Source organism: Manis javanica, chromosome 6 (assembly GCF_040802235.1).
Source record: "Manis javanica isolate MJ-LG chromosome 6, MJ_LKY, whole genome shotgun sequence".
NCBI classification, from domain to species: domain Eukaryota; kingdom Metazoa; phylum Chordata; class Mammalia; order Pholidota; family Manidae; genus Manis; species Manis javanica.
Window position 1 is genome coordinate 135,399,680 of NC_133161.1, and position 18,881 is coordinate 135,418,560.

An 18,881-nucleotide genomic window follows, 5' to 3' on the forward strand; every position below is an offset into this window, starting at 1 on the left:
CTCCAGCTATATCAGACTTTGTACCATGTATGTGTAACCATTACATTGAACAAGCATGGCTTGTGGAATATAACTCAAAATTCATTTTATTTTTGTCTTCCACGATCCATTTAAATTTATTCTGCTGGGTTAGTTCTCCCTCCAGCTCCTTGTAGGGCAAGTCTTAATAACTTTCCTGGTCACTTTCAGGTAAGAAAAACATTATTTTCAAGAATTGATAAACTTAACTCAGAGTTAAAGTTTTCTTCCTTTGCCACGTCAGGCCTGCTATAGGCCCACAGCTTTGGCTTCCTTTTCTTTCTGTTTTTCCCTGCTTGTCTTTTTTACTCCTCTTCATTTGCTATGGTTTCTGGCCCCTCCAGTATTGGGAAAGGCAAGGATTGAAGTAGAAAAAAAGGTCTTTACTAGTAGTGTATGTAACATTTATTTGGTACTAGGTACTGTTTTAAGCACTTCATAGGTATTAGGCCAGTTAATCCTCAAAGCTCTCTGATAGAGGATCCATTATCCCAATTAATACTGCTGAAAAATTTAAGGTACAGTTTAGGACATGCGCAAGGTTACGCAGCTATGAATGGCAGACCAGGATGCAGACCCAGCAGTGTGGCTCCAGGGCTCCCTCTCAATCTTACCACTATATTGCCTTTGATTGTACTATTGGGAGATGGTAAGCATACTTACTAGTCTTGGCCAAAGGTTAAGTCAGACTCATACCCTTTATATTTTTTCAGGTGTGACACACATTTTCTGTAGGCCTGAGACAAATGACAAACATGTCTCAACCCCTTTCCCTTGCACAGGAATAGGAGAGAGTGGGGTAGGGTTTGGAGCTGAAAACACACTGATCTCTGTCCATAAAAATTCTTTTGTAATGTTTAACTCTTTGAATGTGGATGTGACTCAAGGTTGAAAATAGTTTCCACTACCTCCTTGCATAGCTGGCCTTGCACTTCATTTTGGAATGTAGTGTCTGTTTTTGGAGGGCTGGGGGAGGGGGTGTCTACATCTGACCAAGATAGAAGTGACTTCATTTTAACACCCTGTTGCACTTGTTCTCCAAATATGCTATTTAATTTCTTGCCTTCACACCTTTGTTCATGCATATGGTCCCTGGATTAAGACTGTCACTTGCTCTGAAGGCTTGTTTTCCTCCCTGAACCATATGATGCCCATCAAACTAATCAATCTTGATGGCCAGGCTTTTAAAGACTTAGCCAGGTTACTGGGGTACAGCAAATGGACAAAAAACTTTAATACACCCTCCCATTTTCTTCCTCTTCATCTCATTCCTCTGACAGTTATCAGCAAATATGTTAAATGGTAGTTTTCTTAGACCAGTCCTAGCTGCCTAGTATCTCATGATTACTTGTCCTTGGAAAGAGTACAAGGAGTGGGTTTATATTTGAACTGTTATCTCTGATGATGATCAAGAAAATTATCTCAGGGGCTTTACCTAGCTGTCTTGGCACAGAGCTTTATGCCTTTTATCCTATCTATTGTGTTTATCAGGAAAGAGTCCAGATAGATCATTTTGTCTTCACATATTAGAATATTAAGTGATTTTTTTATATTTATTCAGCTACAGATCCTTAGGTTTTCTTCCTTTTTTTTTTTACCCCTTCACATATGCATGTTCCTGCATAGAACATTCAGAGGGATGTTTACGTAATGGATTGTTTAATGTTTGAACTGGCCTTGTCCTCATGCTCACATTTAGAATTTCTTACACTGCCCAGTAACAAGAACTTGCCAGTACAGGACACACATTGTACAGGGAGGCACGTCAGAATGGTGGTACTCCCTGAGATTGTGTATAATCCCATGATAGCCCAGAACTCCCTTCTGCTTTATCACCTGGCAAAATTCTACTTCTATTAGACCTATCCTCTGGATGCCTCTTCCACCCTGCACATTAAGAAACAAGTATTCCATCCTTTGCTCTCAAATAGCACTGCGGCACACCTCTTGTCATTTAGGCACATAATGTCTTTATAAGGACTCTAAGCTTATTGGGGTCAAGGATAATGTTTTATTTGTAATTGTGTTCCTCCCTTCACACTAAAGTACCTCACATCTAGTAAGTCAGTTATTGAATTGTTTTCAATAACATAAAATCAGTCAGTGGTCTAATTTGACTCAGAATACCTGATTCAGTCCTACTAATATTTGTGCCCAGAACAAGGGAAATAAATGTAGCTATGCTCAGTTATAATCCTGCCATCCTATCATATTGTGTGCAATTCTGGGAACCAATCTTAAAGGAACATTGAGAAGTGGAGATTGTTCAGAATAGAACAGTCTGAATAACAAGGATGTTAATCAGATTTTAAGGAGCCTTTAAAGGGATTAGGGATGTTTAAAGAAGAAAAACCTTGGGAAAGGATGGAATGTGATGACCGTCTTCAGTTTTTGAAAGCTTTTTCAAGGGGGAAGAAAAAATAGGCCTACTCTTTTTGACCTCAGAGTTCTGAAATCCCAGGGGTTCGTAGTGGTATGCTGGGGTATATTTTTTTTAAAGAAAAAAAAATGTTTAATGTACAAAAGGAAGAGAATAAACACCCATACTCCTAACCAGCAGTTCCCTTGAATATGATGAAAGCTATTAAATATACATGCAGTCATTATTCTGTGTACAGTTTCAAAAGGATCATGGCTCCCTTAGGAATCTATGAATCTCTGGTTAAGACCTCTGGGTTCTGTTGCTTTGTGATAAATAAGTATTTCACAAAGATGGGATCATAGTCTCTGTACTATTTTATCATATTGTTCACTAAATACATAGTAATGTAGTAACTACCACTATTGAGTGTTCACCACATGTCAGTAATTGTGCATTCATTTAACACTCAGAACCAAACATTTTTCCAGGTCCATTAAATCACTCATCTTTAACATCACTGTAAATCAATGGCACATTTTTGAAGGTTTTGAAATCTTATTATCTAGAGCTAATTTATAAAAGTATCTCCCCAGATTTGCTTTGTTTTGCATTTATTTCACTACTATTTAAAGAAAGTTATTTACCTTAGATGAAATAATTGATGCACATAGTTGTATTTTTTGCATTGGAAAAGTACTGTGATCTAAGAGTCAGAAGACCCAGATCCTAGATTTGGTTGTCATTTATTAATTTATTTCTCTGAGCATTAGTTTTACCTTTATCAAGGGGCTAGCATAAGCATCCCTGACTTCATATAGAGGGTGTAAAAAGAGGTTGGGAAGAAAGTACTGTAAAAACTGAAGTACTTTTAGGTTTGCTAAATTAAAAGTATAGAGAGTGTAGATTTTTTTTATATTTCAGTAAATGTGAAATCTGTTAAAGGCAAAACAACTTTTTTTTTTCTTTTTTTGAGAGGACATCTCTCATATTTATTGATCAAATGGTTGTTAACAGTTAACAACAATAAAATTCTGTACAGGGGACTCAATGCACAATCATTAATCCACCACAAGCCTAATTCTCAACAGTCTCCAATCTTCTGAAACACAACGAACGAGTTTTTACATGGTGAACAAGTTCTTACATAGTGAATAAGTTCTTACATGGTGAACAGTACAAGGGGCAGTCATCACAGAAACTTTCGGTTTTGATCACGCATTATGAACTATAAACAATCAGGTCAAATATGAATATTCGTTTGATTTTTATACTTGATTTATATGTGAATCCCACATTTCTCCCTTATTATTATTATTATTTTTTTAATGCTGAAGTGGTAGGTAGATGCAAAATAAAGGTAGAAAACATAGTTTAGTGCTGTAAGAAAGCAAATGTAGATGATCAGGTGTGTGCCTGTATACTAAGTATTAATCCAAGCTAGACAAGGGCAACAAAACATCCACGGATGCAGAAGATTTCTCTCAAAACAGGGGGGGTGAGGTTCTAAGCCTCACCTCTGTTGATCCCCAATTTCTCACCTGATGGCCCCCCTGTGGCTGTGCCTGTCTTAGGTTGTTCCTCCCTTGAGAAATCTTACCCGTCTTTGGCTAACCAGTCATCTTCCAGGGCCATACAGGGAAATGTAAAGTTGGTAAGTGAGAGAGAAGCAATATTGTTTGAAAAGATTAGCTTTTTACTTCTTTGCAGATTTATGCTCTGTGGGCAAAACAACTTTTTTTAAGGGAAAATCCAAATGATTGATTACTGAACATTTTTAAAATAAATTTACTTCCAGAAAGGTTGTTTTATTGCAGAAGTAATATGAACAATAGTAATACCTGCTTTCATTTGTTGAGCACTACAAAGTGTCAGGTGCTGTTCTAAGCATTTACTGCATGTGTTGTTTCACATAGTCCTCATAACAACCCTGGAGGAATTGTTGAGTAAAGAATCCAGGCCTATCACATTTCAAAACTTGGACTCTGAACCATCTATATTTACTCACTTTATATACTAAAAGAGGCAGAATATGGCATTTGAGGTTAAGAGTACCAGCTCTGGAATCAGTCTGCTTGAATTTGAATCCTTAGTCTGCTACTTAATAACTTTTTGACTTTAGCAAGGTAGTTGACCCTTTTCTGTTAAATGGGAGAAATAATGTGCCAGTTGACATGACACACATGACAATAACATGAATTATCAAATGTGAAGCACTTAGAACAGTGGCATATAGAAAGCAGCCTGTAATTGTCTTATTTACAAACTTATTTAAAACTGTGCAGCTCCTTAAAACATTAGCTCTAGCTCACAGAGTCCACTGATTGGACAGTTTGGGGAGCAGGTAGGGGGAATAATGTATTTTAATATATTCCCTACCTTGAACTTTCTCACTCTGCCATCTTTCAGCTTTTTTACTAGCACAGTGGCCACATGAAAATAATCTAAATTACCTTCTATTTCAGCTACTGAATCATCAATTAATGCTTATTTTATGTATTTTTTAGGACATTTCTGATTCATTTGCATCCTTGAAGAGCATCTGTAGAAGAGGAAAGAAAAGATGGGTGTGAAAACATTTACTCATAGCTCCTCTTCCCACAGCCAGGAAATGCTTGGAAAGCTAAATATGCTGCGAAATGATGGACATTTTTGTGATATCACTATTCGTGTTCAGGACAAAATCTTCCGGGCACATAAAGTGGTACTAGCAGCTTGCAGTGATTTCTTTCGCACCAAACTTGTAGGCCGAGCAGAGGATGAGAACAAGAATGTGTTGGATTTACATCATGTTACAGTGACTGGCTTTATACCCCTTTTAGAATATGCTTACACAGCCACTCTGTCAATTAACACAGAAAATATCATTGATGTTCTAGCTGCAGCCAGCTATATGCAAATGTTTAGTGTTGCTAGCACCTGCTCAGAGTTCATGAAATCAAGCATTTTATGGAATACACCCAACAGCCAACCAGAAAAGGGTCTAGATGCTGGACAAGAAAATAACTCTAACTGCAACTTTACTTCTCGAGATGGAAGCATTTCTCCAGTGTCTTCAGAGTGCAGTGTGGTAGAAAGAACCATTCCTGTCTGCCGAGAATCCAGGAGGAAGCGCAAAAGCTACATTGTTATGTCTCCTGAAAGTCCTGTGAAGAGTAGCACACAAACAAGTTCTCCCCAGGTATTGAATTCTTCAGCTTCCTACACAGAAAATAGAAGTCAACCAGTTGACTCTTCTTTAGCTTTTCCCTGGACTTTTCCTTTTGGGATAGATCGACGAATACAGCCTGATAAAGTAAAGCAGGCAGAAAATACTAGGACTTTGGAATTACCTGGTCCATCTGAGACAGGTAGAAGAATGGCTGATTATGTGACTTGTGAGAGCACAAAAACTGCTTTGCCTCTGGGTACCGAAGAAGATGTCCGAGTCAAAGTAGAAAGGTTAAGTGATGAGGAGGTCCACGAGGAAGTGTCCCAGCCTGTCAGTGCATCTCAGAGTTCACTGAGTGATCAGCAGACAGTGCCAGGAAGTGAGCAAGTCCAAGAGGACCTTCTGATTAGTCCACAGTCTTCCTCTATAGGTATAAGGTCTTTTGTGTTTTTCATGATGCTGTAAAGTTAATTCAAGCATTTTAAGTGCCTATTAGGTAGGGATTATTTAGAAGAATAAAACATGATAACTGGATTTTTTTTAGATGTTATTGGTTTTCCAATTTTTTTTGCAAGTTATAAATTGGGGAAGAAAAGTTTAGTTGCATGATTTCTGATGGGACAAAGGCAGGTTATATTATATACAAATAGTGTATTACTTTCAATGCAAAAATAATGCCAGTTTCAAAAAATCCAGTTACTCTTTTATTCATTAAAATATTTATTGAAAACTTACCATGTGCCAAACACAGGGTATATGATGGAAAAGATATAGTCTGTGCATCTGAGGAATTAATAGTCTAATTGAGGAAGCAGATGTATAAATCAGGCTAGGGATGATCAAAGTGTTATCAGTTCACAGAGGAAAGAGAAAGTTAACACTTTCTTGTATATTTGAACTGGATTTTACTTAGGAGTTTGCCCAGGAAGGAAATGACATTTCTTTGAAAACCTATAAAATCACAGGGGTATGGAGCAGCATTACATGTTTAGTGACACGTGGATTCAATGCAAAATGATGTTAAAGCATGGATAACTGCAAGTATGGGAAATAATAGGAAGTGAGAAAAAAAATGAGCAGTTGAGAGTGTGTTGTAAAGAGCCTTGAATACTAGTTCAATTAGGATTGCTTTCAACTCCATATAACAGATTCTCTTCCAAATGACTTAGGCCAGGATTTTATTTTATTGCATAAAATGTTCAAATATAGGAAGTCCAGAATTGCCTCTACAGTATAACCAGTGGCCTAAGCTTCTTGTATATTGATGATCCACCATCCTTAGTATGTCAGTTTCATCCTTGTGCTTATTGCTTCATGGTTACAAGATGCTTCATCATTAGCCTCATATATTGTAAGGGACAGCAGTATAGCAAGAAAGCACAAATGTTCCCAGAAACCCCTAAAAACCTTCTGCCAGATTGTCATTTGGCCTTTCCTAGCTGCAAGGGAATATGGGAAGGCGTCTATATTAGTTGGGTATATAACTGCCTCAAACAAAACTGGAGAATGGAAATTATATGCCACAGTGCCTGCAACAGCTAGGCCATGTAAGCTCAGGTTTTATCCTAGTAGTAATAAAGAGTCTACCTTAAAGGGAACAAAAAAAACATTACAGATATTTTAGGAAAGTTAATTTGGTATTGGTGTGCAGAGGGTTTGACTACACAGAGACAGCCTCAGAAACCAGTTATAGTGTGATTTTCTTTGTATGAATGATGATGCTTAGAGTAAAACTATAAAGAAAATGGCTATTAAGAGACTTGTTAAGGAAGAATCATTACTATCTGATGATGTTGAATATATAGAATGAGGAAATCAGAGGAGTTAGAGAATTCTGAATGACTAGAAAAATAGAACATTTTATTATATTCATTGATTCTAAGTCACAGTTTTTCACTTTATTGTTTCTATATCCAGATATCTCTTACAATTAATAATCTTGTACAGTTACTGTTTCTTAATCATACAGAAACTAATGGTAATCATATAATGGCTAGGAGTCTATTAAATGCAGTAACTATAATATAAAAATCAGTGAAGAAGGTAGGAACCCAGTTTTAAGAGTAAGTCAACAAGGTCATTTCTCTGTGAATTATGCTTGGGTGATGACCAAGAAATATAATGCTACAAAGCAGTTGAAATGATAGGATTGGTGAAGCCAAGACTGAAGGTTACCAGTTTGGGGCTTTTCTTTCAGCAGTGACAGATAGAATCTCAACAGGAAAACATACACATAAGAGCCAAACCATAGGACCGATCCTTGAGGAATATCTGTATTCAGTGAGGGGAAAAAAGCCAACAAAGAATAATAAATAAAAAAGGATATCTCCAAAAGATCAGAGAACCAGGAAAGATATATTAACTTTATTAATTCTTGAATTTTGACATACTATATGTGTTTTCCAGTGCTGCCACACCAAAGTACCACCACTAGGCGATTTAAAGCAACAGAAATTTATTCTTCCGCAGTTCAAAAGATCAAAGTCTGAAATCAAGGGATGTCACAGCAAGGCTGTGATCCCATGGAATGCTGTAGGGAAGGATTCTCCCTTGCCTCTTCTAGCATCTGGTAGTTCCTAGTACCTCTTGATGTTCCTTAAGTTTTAGCCACATCCCTCCAATTTCTACCTCCTTCTTTGTGTGGCCTTCCCTGGGTCTCTGACTTCAAATCTCCCTCTCCTTATAAGGACACTAGTCATTGGATTATGGCCCACCCTACTCCAGTATGACCTCATCTAACTTGATTATATCTGCAAAAACCCTGTTTCCAAATGAGGTCACATTCATAGGTTTGGGGTAGGGGATTAATTTGTCATTTGGGGGACACAGTTCTACCTACAACACCTCAATCTGGGTCAAGATACTTTTGAATTCAAGTGACCCCCAAATTCAGTAAGGTATTTGATGGCAGGCAAGCATAACTATTTGTTGATATGACCAAGTTTATGTTAAATTATTTAGAGTGTTTAATCTGAAAATATCTTGGTACCTCCCAAATAATGAACTGTTTAAAAATAATTACTATTTTAATCATTTATCTGAGAACTTAGAAACTGAATATTAATCTGAATATCTTGTTAACAAGACATGTCAGTCTTATTTTAGCATTCTCAAGTATATCTAATCAGTACAGATTTTGCCTTTACTATATTACTAACATGACTAAATTCTAGAGAAGTTAGGAACATTAGAATAAACTTTTCAATTATGTAACCTATTTACAATATATGCTATCATAAATGTGAATGCTATTATAAAATAGACTTGTTAATAACTCTAATCAGAATATCATGTAATCAAATAATCCAAATGAGTTTTTTCTTGCCTTCATAACAGTTGTACTTAATCACTCTGAGTTAACTACAAATCTATATACTAAAACAAAGCCTCACAGGAAGAAAAAAGTTTAATTTGTAGTAGACTTGTTAATAACTCTAATCAGAATATCATGTAATCAAATAATCCAAATGAGTTTTTTTTCTTGCCTTCCTAACAGTTGTACTTAATCACTCTCAGTTAACTACAAATGTATACACTAAAACAAAGCCTTACAGGAAGAAAAAAGTTTAATTCCTTGAACATTATAAGGCAGTTAAAAAAGGTAGAAGGGAAGATGTGTACAGTGCTTTTTTTCCATGTTCCATAAGAATACTTAATTTTACTTAACTAATTTATTAAGGAAGATATCTATGAGGTAGTTTGTCATTTTAGGGACAGAGAATAAAACATTTAATACACTCATTATTATGAAATTCCAAAATAATAATTTGATTATCCATGAAATTAATTCAAATAGGATTTTACCTGTTTTGTAAGTTCCCTTTATTGCTAGTTGCCTAGCAAAAGGTTGTAAAATCTGCCATCCCAATTTAGGGCAAATAGAAGTAATAAATACAGGAAATTTAAAACAGAAAAAAACCCTGCTACATTTAGGTTGGGTCATGTTACTCAAAAAGATGACCATCAGTATTTTAAACAAAAATTTTATAAATGAGAAGGACTTCGTGATATGGCTTCATTATTTATCTTGAAGTATTTAATTATATATATGCCCCAAAGGCAAATATAAGTAATTCTAGATTATCCACAGTTTACTAGGTTAACAAAGGAATTCAGTTTTTTTCTAGGCACTAAAATATGCCTCTACAAAGTGATTGTTATGGGGATAAGTTAAACTATTAAGAAATAATTTGACAGTTTTCTCAGAAGCAGTAAATGAATAAATAAACCTATTGAGGTGGGCAGCTAGAATAATAGTGGAATTGCAATATTGATTATTTAGAAAAGCAATATAGCATAATAAAAGTTCAGGATTTGGTGAAAGATCTAGATTCTGCTGCTGATTTCTGCAATTGAATAGATGTGGACATCCTATTTTCTAGTCATACGCCTGAGTGACTATAAGTTTCCATAACCATAAAGTAAGGATAGTAAAGTAAGTATGTCAGTGTCCTCCAGCCAAAGACTGGAGGTCTTTGTGTCATTGACCACCAGCAGCACACCTGTAGTTGAACAATTTGAGGTGGTAGTTTTAATATCTGAAAATCCCTAATTACCCCAAATATATGGTATAAGTTATTATGCAGCAGGCAAGCATAAACTGTATGTCCACATAAGAAATAGTATCCTAGTAGTGGGAGTATAGGGAATATAAGTATCACTCATTATAATAGGAGTAAGTCAGTTTTGGGTCCCATAAAATAGATTTCTTGAGGAGGGTTAAACAGTTCCTACAAACCATGCTGAAGTGTCTGAGAAAAAAGAAACAATCATAATCAGGATAGCCCCAGTATTAGTGTCTTTCTGATTGAATGGGCCTTGATAGGATCATAATAACTACCAGAAGCATTTTGATGATGTGAGGTCAAGGTCCATTTTTCACAAGACTGAAAGCTGTAATATGATTATGAGAGGACTATAAACTGGAATCTACTTTCTGAAGTGTTTAAAGGAACAGTATTTAAATTTTTATCAGCCAAGTTGGGTAGAAGACAATAGATTCAGCACTCTGAGAATAGTGCCTGTGGTCTAGAAAAAACATACAAGAGTTTCATTTTTCCTTAAGTGGCAGAAGGAGATTTTAGGGGGTCAAAGCAGTAAGATGAAGATAAGAGATCATATTAGATATAACAGTCAAAATTAGTAGCGATTTGTAAAGGGATAGAAAAGACTACTAAAGAATCAGAAAATTGATATAGTCATCTTGGATAGTAATGTCCACTTCTGAAGTCAGTATCTTCTGGAGAATCCATGAGAAGGAATGTATATACAGTAGTGAACGATGTAACGTATGTCTTTTAAGTTGGAAAATGTGAATCCAGTGAACACCCCTTAGGTTTTACTGCTGAGTCAGTTGTTAACAATATCTAATTCATTCCTTCCATTGATGTTCAATGGCAAGTTTTCTCTGGTGACATCTTTTACAGAAGACCAAAACTCCAGATTTTAAATTGTTCAGAAGCTTCAGTGAATGTTTTGAAAGTGCAGCTCATACTTTGTGATAAAGCTAGAGGAATTATTCAAATCTCTTGTAGTATTCAATCATGTCAGCTGGTAATAGGGTAAAATCGGAGATTTAAACTAAAATTCTCTTGTAAAAGGACCTATTATTATATAACTCATAAGGAGTAACTTGTAGGTCCTAGAGAGAATTTATCTTACTGCCATCAAGGCTCTTGAGACTGTGGAAATTTGAGGGTTTTTAAGTGCTTTGATGATTATAGTTTTAGAATTTTATTTGTTTTTTTTAATACAAGAAAATCATAGTAAATGTATTTTTTTTAACATTCCTTTTTTTTTCTTTTTTGTCTCAACATTTCTTTTAGTAAAGACAAGAGGTGTTTTATTATTTTTTTTAATTCCAATATAATCAATATTCACCATTATATTAGTTTCAGGTGTACAACATTATTCAATACTTGTATATTGTGAAATGAATGCCATAACAAGTCTAGTTAACATCTGTCACCACACATAATTATTTTTTTTCTTGTGATGAGAACTTTTAAGATCTCTTAGCAACTTTCAAATATGCAGTACAGTATTATTGTCTATACTTGTCATGCTGTATATTACACCCCATGACTTACTTTTAACTGGAAGTTTGTGTCTTTTGACTCCTTCACCCATTTCGCCACTGGCAACCACCAGTCTGTTCTTTTGTTCTCTGTATCTGTGAGCATGTTTTTTTTAGATTACATATGTGAATGAGATCATATGGTATTTGTCTTTCTCTTTTGAACTTAATTTCACCTAGCATGAGACCCTCCAGGTATATCTTTGGTGTCACAAATGGCAAGATTTCATTCTTTTTATGGCTGCATGAAGTCATTCTCTTTATTTTTCTTGAAGTTTGTGGATGATAAGGACAGCGTAGAGTCTGAATAAAAGATAAAGCTTATGGAGTTCTTTAATAACAATATCAACCTAGTGTGTGTGGTCCCGTTAGTGGAAAAATAAGTTGGAAATATCCTAATCAGGAATACAAAATCTCATAATTTTTTTTTCTATCATTACAGCATAGCTCTTTAACATGAGAAAGCCTCAATCCAACCTAAAAGTAAACAATAACTAGAACAAACTCATAGCTCATTTGAAGGTGTTTAAAGGATATATTTCAGTGGAAACGTCCACAGCAGTACCTCTTAAAACCCCCAATCCAGTGTTGGTACAATGGTGATGCGTCTCAGATGAACAATCTTGTTCATGTCAGAAGCTCTCCCCAAAATGACCACTTGCAGTTCCAAATTGTCATTGATAAAATTGAGTCAGTTGAGAGATAAGCGTATAAGTTAACATTACAATGAAAAAACATGACAGAAACAGATGTTTGACCTGGAAAATCTACAGTTTTAGATTGAGACAAACCATAAGTACTCCAACAGTCCATAAGAATAATGCTTGTATCACTTTTTATTTATAGGGGTTGGCTGAAGGACAGTTGACATTGAATAGGGACCAAATTAAACCTGCTTCTGGGCATACAAAACTAAGCAAAGCAATTCTCAAGGACACAGAAAATTAAATCCTTATAAGGTTTTCTTTTTTTAATATCTTCATTGAAATACAACTTACATGTCATAAAATTTACCCATTTAAATTACATACTTCAGTGGTTTTTAGTATATTCAGAGAGTTGTGCAACCATCCTACAAACTATATAATGTTTTCATTACCCCAAAAAGAAACGCTGTACCCATTAGGAATGACTCCCTCCTAGACCCACCCCCAGCCTTAGGTAACCACTAACACTCTATATATTTGCTTACTCTGGGTATTTCATACAAATGGGACCATGCAATCTGTGGTCTTTTCTGGCTGGCTTCTGTCACTTTCCATATTTTCAAGAATTGCCTGTGTCATACCTGGTGAAATTTTGAAATGTTTTTGCCAGTCAGAGATTTGAACCCAACCTCCAGGGCCAGTTCAGATGGACTAATTGAGTCCATCCTCTCATAGTCCATTTCTCTTGGAGACTAGAGTCAACACACTAGATAGATCATAGAAGCAGGTGCAAACTAAAGTGAACCTAAGGCAGGAATGACTTATATTAGCTACAGAGGGGATGTTTGGTTTTTGTAAGTGTACAGTGACCTTGTTTTTGTCTGTGCTTAAACAGAATTACATGTTTTCTCTCAGATCACTGTGACTTGGTCTGATGTTGGTGTCCAGTGAGATTGTTTGCCTACCGTGAAAACACCAGGGCTTAACTATGAATACCAGGCCCACTCCTAAGTGTCAGTGTCAGGCCAGTTCCTGAATATTAAGGGCAACTTGTCTCTTTCTCAAATATTAAATGAGATACCATATTTAAAATACTTAGAACAGTGATTGGCACGTGGTAAATGCTCAGTGTGGATAGCCACTGTAATTATTTTCCACCACTAGAAGGATTTTTATTAAGTGTCTTGGGTACTTAAATAAAGGTTAACAGCAGAAAAGAGGAGTCAGTTTCATGCAACAGAAGCTATCATGCATTTAGCCATGAGCAAAAGATGCCCACTATCCATCAAATTAGTGATCTGGAGGCTGAGGATTAGATGATACTTTAGAATGTGAAAGTGGATTTGTTTTAAGAGGGACTATCTGCTAGATGTATCTTGTACTCCATTTTAGTTCATTTTGACCAGCTTTTTAAGCAAACTCTTGACAGTACTAGAATCAACCCAAATTACCTCACCAAGTTTCCACCCCCTTCATAGAATTAGTATTGCCTGATGATATGGTGAGGAGCAAATGTCATTTAGATCAGTCTTGCTTGCCTGCTTATAATCACACCTCCAGGCCTTTTTTGCAAGTATTTGCCTATAAGTTTTAATACCGCCTACATTCTGAGTTAACTGCAGAATATTTCTATAAAGGAGATTTTTTGTGTGTCTGTGGTAACCAAGTCCAAATACTGGGATTTTCCATTTCTGCTCCAGGACAGATTGAAATGTTAGTATCTAGTTCCCTTTTCTTTAAGGAAAAAAGTAAGAATGGGAAGATATTGGCAAGTGAAAAATTCTTTCTTAAACAAAATTCAGCATTATCTGGTCCCCCAGCCCACAAATCAGAAGGATCAGGAATTAAGCTGAATAACTAGGCATAGGGGAAAAGCATAAATATGTCTTTTGATAGTAAGGAAAAGAGAAAAAGAAAAGAAGTACATGGAAATGCCACACACCAGTGAAGGTAATGTGGGGGAAGGAAGAATGGGAGTGCAGTTGGGGAATGCATGTAAATGCACATAGTCCTGTCTTTCAACACTCTGTATTTGTGTATTAGCACATAGTATAGTAGTTGGAGTTCTTGATGATTTCTGTGAGTCATCAAAAACAAAAAAATTTATGTTTAGTGTTTGTTTAAGAGGTGAAGGAAGATGTAACTCTGCCTTAAAAGAGATTAGGATAGTTTTTTGGAAAATTTCACTTATGTGGAAAGTATGGCCATTTCCTAATAATATAAGCTAATTCAAACATTCCAGAGGAGAAAACTGAAGTATTGGATTCTAAATTTCATCAGAGGAAATTTCATAGTATGTATCTATTAACAGATATTTATTAAATTCTCATACATATAATTGTACAAACTGTTAATTCATTTTAGCTCTCATTAAAATGCTGCCACCAAAAGCTTTCTTGTTAATGGACTACACACAACTTCAGCAATTCACATTTGTTCATTTGGTGCAGGACAGCTTATTTTGCATAGGGTAAAGACATCAGTCAACTTCAGTACCTGTTGAGGACAGGCTACATTGCTTATATCTACCTCTCACTAAAAACAGCAATACGATTTTTTTTTTCAAGTCACCTTTAAAGTATTTGAAGAGATGAACAGGGAACTGCCAGGTTAAACTTAGGAGGAAAGCCTAACACAGAGAGGTAAATAGTAGAGCACTAAAACAAGTTTTTCCCTTGCCAAAACACAAATGGGCTTTGGTTTATCAACTTAGAGTGAGGCAAACAGAAGTCAAGGCCCAGAGCATGTGAAAGTTGTGAAGTTTTAAAGAAGTTGCTCCACACATTAAGTATAACCAAGCCTGCTCCCCTTCCTCCAGACTCCAGTGGGACTATAGAAACAGCTGCCTTAGCAGTGGGCAGGCTAGAAGATCGAAAATAAAGGGAAAAAACACATCCCTAAGAAGTTGTGGCCATCAACCAGTCCTGTGTAGATAGGCCAAGGAATCCCCCAACAGTGAATCTGGTTTAGGTAGTGCCCTCCAGAAAACTAACAGAGGCAAACATAGAGCTTCTCTGGAAGACAGCATATTCATCCTAACCTGAGCAGATCCCCTACAAACAATTTTGAAGGGCAGTAACCACGGTCAAAAACAATCAGGGCACACAGAGAAACAGGACAGGCAGCACCAACAGGAAAACAAAACAGGCCACAGAAATAAATGGTCATAGCCAGTTAGCATAGTTCTCATACACAAATATAAAAACAAATTTGCTTACTCTGTTTAATGAAACAAATATTGAATAATTGCAGAGAAGAGTGAACTGTAAAAGTGATGTAGCAGATTTGAGAAAAAAACAAATAGGACCTATAGAAAAGAAAAAAACAACCAAAATAAAACTCAGTCAACATTTTGACAGCAGATTGGATTTCATAGAAGAGAGAATTGGTGAATCAGAAAATAAAAGGAAATCATCTAAGTGCTGCACAGAGAAAGACTGTTTTAGGCCCACAGAAACAATCAAAAAAATATACATACATACATAGAACAAGATTTTTTAGGAAGGATTCACTCATGATTATAAGGATGAGAAGTCCCACAGTCTACCATCTACCAGCTGGAGGAGGCCCAGGAAAGCCAGTGGTGTCATTCCAGTCCAAGTCTAAAGGCCTGAGAACTAGGGAGCTGATGGGATAAGTACCAGTCCAAGTCCAAAGGCCCGAGAACCAGAAGCACTGAGTCCAAGAGCAGAAGATGGATATTCTAGCTCAAGCAGAGAAAGCCGGTTTGCTCTTACACCTTTTTGTTCTATTCAGGCCCTCAACAGATTGGATGATACCCACCTGCATTGGTGAAGATAATCTTCTTTTCTCAGTCTGCCAATGCAAATGCTAACCTCTCCTGGAAACACCCTTGCAGACATGCCAACAAATAATATTTTACCAGGTACCCAGGCATACCCTAGCCCAGTCAAGTTGACACATAAAATTAACAACAGAGCCAATGGTAGAAACAGTGGAAAAGAGAATAAGGATTATGGACAATTTAAGTGTAGGTTTGATGACAGTCCTAAAAGGAGAGAATAGTTCCAGAATTGATGAAGACACCAGTCCATAAATTAGAGGCTAGCAAATCCCAAATAAGAATAACAAAGAAACACAAACCTAGACACACTGTAGACAAAATTCGTAAAATAAAAACAGTACATAACTTGGAAGATGACTTTTTAATATCAGAAACCAGCGGAGTGGTATCCTCAGTGTGTTGAGAGAAAATAGCTGCTGATCTACTGGTATTTTAAGAATGATGATAAAATAGACATTTTCAAAGAAAACATGTTAACAAATCACTAAAAATTCTTAAGGATGGACTGCAAGCAGAGAAAGTAAGCAAAGATGGAAGGTCTGATGCACAAGAAGGAATGGAAAGCAAGGGAAGGTGTAAATATGTGAACGAACATAAACATTGCATAGAATTATGTGGCACTTCATCAAAACAGACATAAAATTACCAGATAATTTGTAAGCTGCAGAATGGGAGAGTGTGGGAAGTGTTGGAATGGAGTTAAGGTGCTCTAAGATACTTATATTATCCAGGAGGAAGTAACAGTTTTAACTTTAGACCTTGCTAAGTATGTCTAATTTCTTAAAAATAATAGGAAAAGATTGTATAAGAAAGAGGGTAAGTGGACTGACTATATCACAACAAGCTGATTCTAAATGTATTAAGAAATGCATGGTGCCAAGAATAGCTAAGATGTTCAGGAAGCAAAAGAACAAGGTAAGAGGACTTTGTTCTACCTGTTATCAAGACTTACTATAAAGATGTGGTAACTAAAGATTGGCATTCATGCAAGTATATGGACAAGCAGATGGAACGAGTAGAGAACCTGGAAACTGACCCACATATTTAGTGCACTGCAGAGAAGAGATGAAAAGACAGCCTTCAATAAATGTGTTCAGTCACAAAATAAATTCTTAAGTGGATTGAAGAGAAGAACTAAAAGTCAAAGGCAAAACATAAATCTTCCATAAAATAATTTGAGATAGGGAAGGATTTTTTTAAACAGCCAAAAAGCTGCAATCATGCAGAAATTAATAAAGTCAACTAAATTAAAATTTAAAACTTTGGGTTGCCAAAAGAAATCATAAAGAGTAAAAAGACAAGCCATGGAAGAGAGAAAAATATTTGTAACATGTATCACTGACAGAGGGCTTGTGTCCAAAATATAAAAATAAAAAGAAGCAGACAATAACAGGACTTGAACAGGCATTTCACAAAAGGGGGTTTCAATAAATATATGAAAAGGTGTTCAACTTCATTAGTAATTAGGGAAATAAAACAAACCACAGTGGAATATTGCTATACATCCACTAAATTGGCAAAATTTTTTTATCTAACAATACCAAGTGTTGGTGAGGATGTGGAGCAACATAACTCTCATACACTGTGGATAGTAAGGATAGTAATGTAAATGTAGTACCATCACTTCGGAAAAGGGTTTAGCATTCTCTAAAAGTCAACAATAAACATCTTATGAGCTAGTGATTCCGTTCCTCAGTATAGATACCATTTAAAGCATACATATATGTATTGAGTTAACTTGTGTAAGAATAGTCACAGCAGCACTGTTCATAATTTGAAACTGTCCATCGAGTGAAATGGATAGATTATGAATATTATACAACAATGTTTAAACTTAGGTGTAACAACATGGATGAGTCCATAATATTGAAGGAAAGAAGACAAAAGAACACTACCAGACAACATTAACCTGTACTGTTTATGGTGAGGAGAGCCTACTTTCACTTAAAGGGCACAAGTAAATATTTTTGTTGCCTCCTGTTCTCCATCACAACCATGCTACTATGCTCTGCCACAGTAGTGTGAAAGCAGCCCTAAGTGGTCCATGTGGTGGTTGTCTTCTAGCCAAGACCTAACCCTTAGTGTACGGGTGCATGTATTTGAGGTAAAATCAGTTTTTTAAAAGGAAGGGAACAACAGCAAAAAAATCATTACCATAAAAGATTGGATAATGATTACTTCTCGGAAGGAGGGGTTTGTGATCAGGGAAGGGTAACTTGGAACTTTAGTATGCTGGCAACGTTTTAGTGGGTCTTGTATGGAGGTTGCACTAATGTTTATAGTTTATAACTTTCTACATAAAAGTTTTCTGTACAGTAAATAAGACATGTCACAGTAAAATTAGTTTCAAAACATAAAAATGGTCAGTGCTTCCATAATTGGTTGCTTTAAAAATATCATGTGAATGTTTGTTTACATTTGAATTGCCTTGCTTATTTCTGAAATCTATATAAAAGAAATACTCTGATAAAAGCAAAGTAAAACAGAAGGAATAAAAAAAGCAGTAGATTGATAGCCACTGAGAAGGGATTGGTGGTTACCAAAGGGGGAGGGTTTGGGGAATGTCAGTGGGGAGAGAGAAGGGAGTTAAGGGGCACTGTAATTCGCATTCACAACATAGCTAGGTCACTGTCATGGCAGTACAGCACGGGGAATACAGTTAATGACTCTATAGCATCTTACTGTGTTGATAATGACTAGTGGAGGGGGTGATGTCTTGATAATATAAGTGTAAAATAGAACACAACTACTTTGAATTAATAACTCCAGATATATGCATTAGATAATCTGTGTTTAGGGGCTTGGAAATGCAGCTTGCAATTAAA

General features: G+C 36.0%; 1 protein-coding gene across 8 annotated transcripts in view; it reads left to right on the top strand.

Moving 5' to 3' along the window:
- The window catches only part of ZBTB44 (zinc finger and BTB domain containing 44), a 67,331-nt gene that overhangs the window by 34,742 nt on the left and 13,708 nt on the right, over positions 1-18,881 (top strand). For all 8 annotated transcript variants that reach the window (XM_037000826.2, XM_037000820.2, XM_037000819.2 and 5 more), the window contains one exon: positions 4,885-5,958. In XM_037000826.2, coding sequence (XP_036856721.2) covers positions 4,941-5,958 — 1,018 coding nt within the window. In that variant the 5' untranslated portion in view covers positions 4,885-4,940. The remainder of the gene's footprint in view (positions 1-4,884; positions 5,959-18,881) is intronic.